The sequence below is a fragment of the Calidris pugnax genome, unplaced genomic scaffold (assembly GCF_001431845.1).
Source record: "Calidris pugnax isolate Ruff unplaced genomic scaffold, ASM143184v1 scaffold2165, whole genome shotgun sequence".
Classification (NCBI taxonomy): Eukaryota; Metazoa; Chordata; class Aves; order Charadriiformes; family Scolopacidae; genus Calidris; species Calidris pugnax.
The window spans coordinates 1-2,895 of NW_015092474.1; the positions used below are offsets into that span (position 1 = coordinate 1).

At 42.3% G+C, this 2,895-nt stretch overlaps 1 protein-coding gene across 1 annotated transcript; it reads right to left on the reverse strand.

The window, feature by feature from the left end:
• Positions 1-879: 879 nt before the first annotated feature.
• LOC106900472 (protein transport protein Sec31B-like) lies at positions 880-2,815 on the reverse strand (the record flags this gene model as incomplete). The annotated part of the gene is made up of 4 exons (XM_014962551.1): positions 2,800-2,815; positions 2,301-2,424; positions 1,304-1,499; positions 880-975 (listed from the first exon to the last, which is right to left on the reverse strand). Coding segments are annotated over exons 1-4 (432 nt in total), but the record flags the coding sequence as incomplete, so codon positions are not given.
• Between the last annotated feature and the right edge of the window lie 80 nt (positions 2,816-2,895).

Consider the following 2,895-nt stretch of genomic DNA (forward strand, 5'->3'; position numbering starts at 1 on the left):
TCCAACCCAAACCATTCTGTGATTCTAGGCTATGCAAAGCACATTTGCATTTTGGGAGCAGGTATTGGATTCTGCATTGGCCAAATGTGCCCTAAATCAGCACAGAGCAAACTGCAGCTGAGAGAACATCAAGGCTTCTACCCTGACTTCTGGGATGAACTTAAATGGAAAGATGACCTTGTGCAAGATCTCAGGAGTGCAATGGGATGGAAAATGATGAAGCTTTCAAGGCTAATCGCCGTTACAGTATCTACTGCAATGCAGGAGATAGGCAAGAAGACAAATGGCAGGGTTACTGGAGGAAAAACTTGGCCTGCTTTTAGGCAAGTTTACTATGATTTTTACACTTTTAGGAGTTGATTGCCCTGAATAACATTATCAATATCAGAAGCTTCTTGCTCTTCAAACCCAGGAAACATTATCTGTGAGTAATAGCCAAGATGCATTAAATGGTTCATTGGCTCTGCTAGGGATATTACTTTCCTGAGATACGAAAAGCTTCAGCTGAAGCCTGAAGTAAAGTCATTCCTCAGAGAAGGTCCAATAAGACTTTGTAATCCACGACACATGCCCCAGCTGGATCACAAGATAAACTGGTCAGTTACTTGATTCAAATCCACAAAGAGCTTACCCATCCACGACAAAGTGCATCCTTCCAGGGCTTGCCAGCCCACCTTCCCTGCCCTTATAACACTCTTTCCACCTCCGCAACAGGAAGATGATCAGTAAGTTCTGATTCATCTTTCTCCTGGTGGACATCAAGATCATTCCCCTCACCTTCACAGACTGACTAGACCAGGATGATTCCGCACACTCACACCTTTTTGCCTACTGGGATACAAAACTGCAAGGGTGTTACCCAGAGGAAAACTCTTTTACCTGTGATTTAGCCCCTGGAGTCATAGGCACACTGAAGTTATTCAAGTCCCAGATGAAAATTTCAGAATCGTTGGCTCCAGAAGCCAAGAGGTTACTCTGTAGAAAAAAAAGAAAAGCTCAGGTGGGTTTCACAGGGAAAAAGGACAGATTTCTTCAAAATAAATGTAAGTAAAAAAACACCACAAAAGCTTCTGAAGTCAGATGAGAGCTGCCACTGGTAAGCAGAAAGATAAGGTCACAAGGGAATTCAGTGGCAAAGCTGTGAACAGAACCCAAATGTGAGTCCCCAACCACTCTTACGTCACAACTACCACGTCTCTTTCAGGTTCAAAACTGACCCTTCAGTTTATAAATCTCTATACGGGAAGGAAAACTATATTTTTTGGAATATGAGGGTTAACTTTCACTTCTTAACGTCGCATACCTGGAAAGGGTTGAAGTCAAGAGCTCGAACAGGACCTGAGTGCTTCTCTGTTTGCCCAATTACGGGCTCACTTTTCGAAGTCAAGATCCGGTGCACGCTGTACATTGTCAGCACACCGTTATCTCCTCCACCAACAATCACCCCGGAGGACTCCGGGGACCCGTTTCCAAAGTTACCCCAGATCAGCTTATGAAACCTAGAAAAAAGAAGAAAATAAAGCTGGCGTAGGCCACAGTATTTGGTGGAAGTCAAGACAACCTCTCTATTACTAAAAACCTCATCCACGTTCTGATCTATCAAACACAATCATCGGTCTGCACCTTAAATAAATATTTCCCTTTGAAGGTATCTGTGGCTTTTACCTGGCAAAAAGTAAATTAGTTTCCTTCCAAAGACTTTTACAGGGAACTCACAAAGGAAGAGCTAGTTGGTCTTTTCTTCTTCCCCCCCTCCTTAAAATGTTTAGGACTTCATATGGGATTTGGTAGGTGAACTCCTCTAACCTACACTATACATAAAATTAGATTATAGAACTACATGTATTCTTTTCTAGAGCTATTATCTGAAAAATACCTTTATCCACTGTAAAAACTGCTAGTTAGAAATCAAGGCTGGGTTTTACACTGGGTGTAAATGTCACTCGCACTGATGAGCCTAAGAAATCACCTTGTCTTAGAAAGCTGGAAGACAAGTTTCACTCTGCCTCTAGTCTCTTTATTACAAATCACTAGCCCCAGAATATTCACGTGATGCAGAATGACTCTCCTGAATGACCACCACGTAAGTTCTTTCAGACCTCTCCAATGGTCCAGCTGCTATACTTTTACATCCAACATGATTTTTGCCAACAAAAAACATTCAATTCTTGAAGACAGAGGTCACTTGATCCAAAAGATCACTTCATATCCCAAAAACACGATCTCCTCCTCTCCCTTCTTGTACCAGAAACACCCTTGAGAGTTCCACCGATGGATATGTCAGTAAAAGCCTCTAGTACCTGTTTGAGGCAGGAAGTGTTCCTTTCTGCTTCATGTCCAGGGAGGGATCCCTGAAGTCAACCTCGAATATCTCCAAGGTGGCATTTGTACTGAAGGATGCATCCAGCTGCTGGGCAGATGTTCCTAGCAGAAGTACAAGGGCAAAACAAGTGGGTGTTTTTTTCAAGAGCACAGGATACAAGAAGAGCAAGGAACTGGAAACCTGTTCTTCATCATCAATGCAACCTTGGTTGTGACTGTTCAAAGAGTGGAGGTGTTTGGATAACTCAGAAAGAGGAACCAACAATTATGACACAGACTCTGAAAAAAATTAGAACTTCTTCAAGAAATTCTGGGCACCAGTCACTATTGCACAAATACTTTTCATTTCTTGGGATAAATATAATTCATATACTCTCTTCCAAGCCACCCCAGCTTGTGATATGCAGTCCTTATCTAAATTACAAATGCAGTTGCATCATGAAAACCTGCTACAAGTATGATCCCAAACTTCTGTACGCTGCTCCTCAACCATGACCTTGTGTCTTGATCAAACCTCCTAAACCTGGTCTACAGCAAAAGTTCTCCAACCTTAGCCAACCAAACACTCTCCAA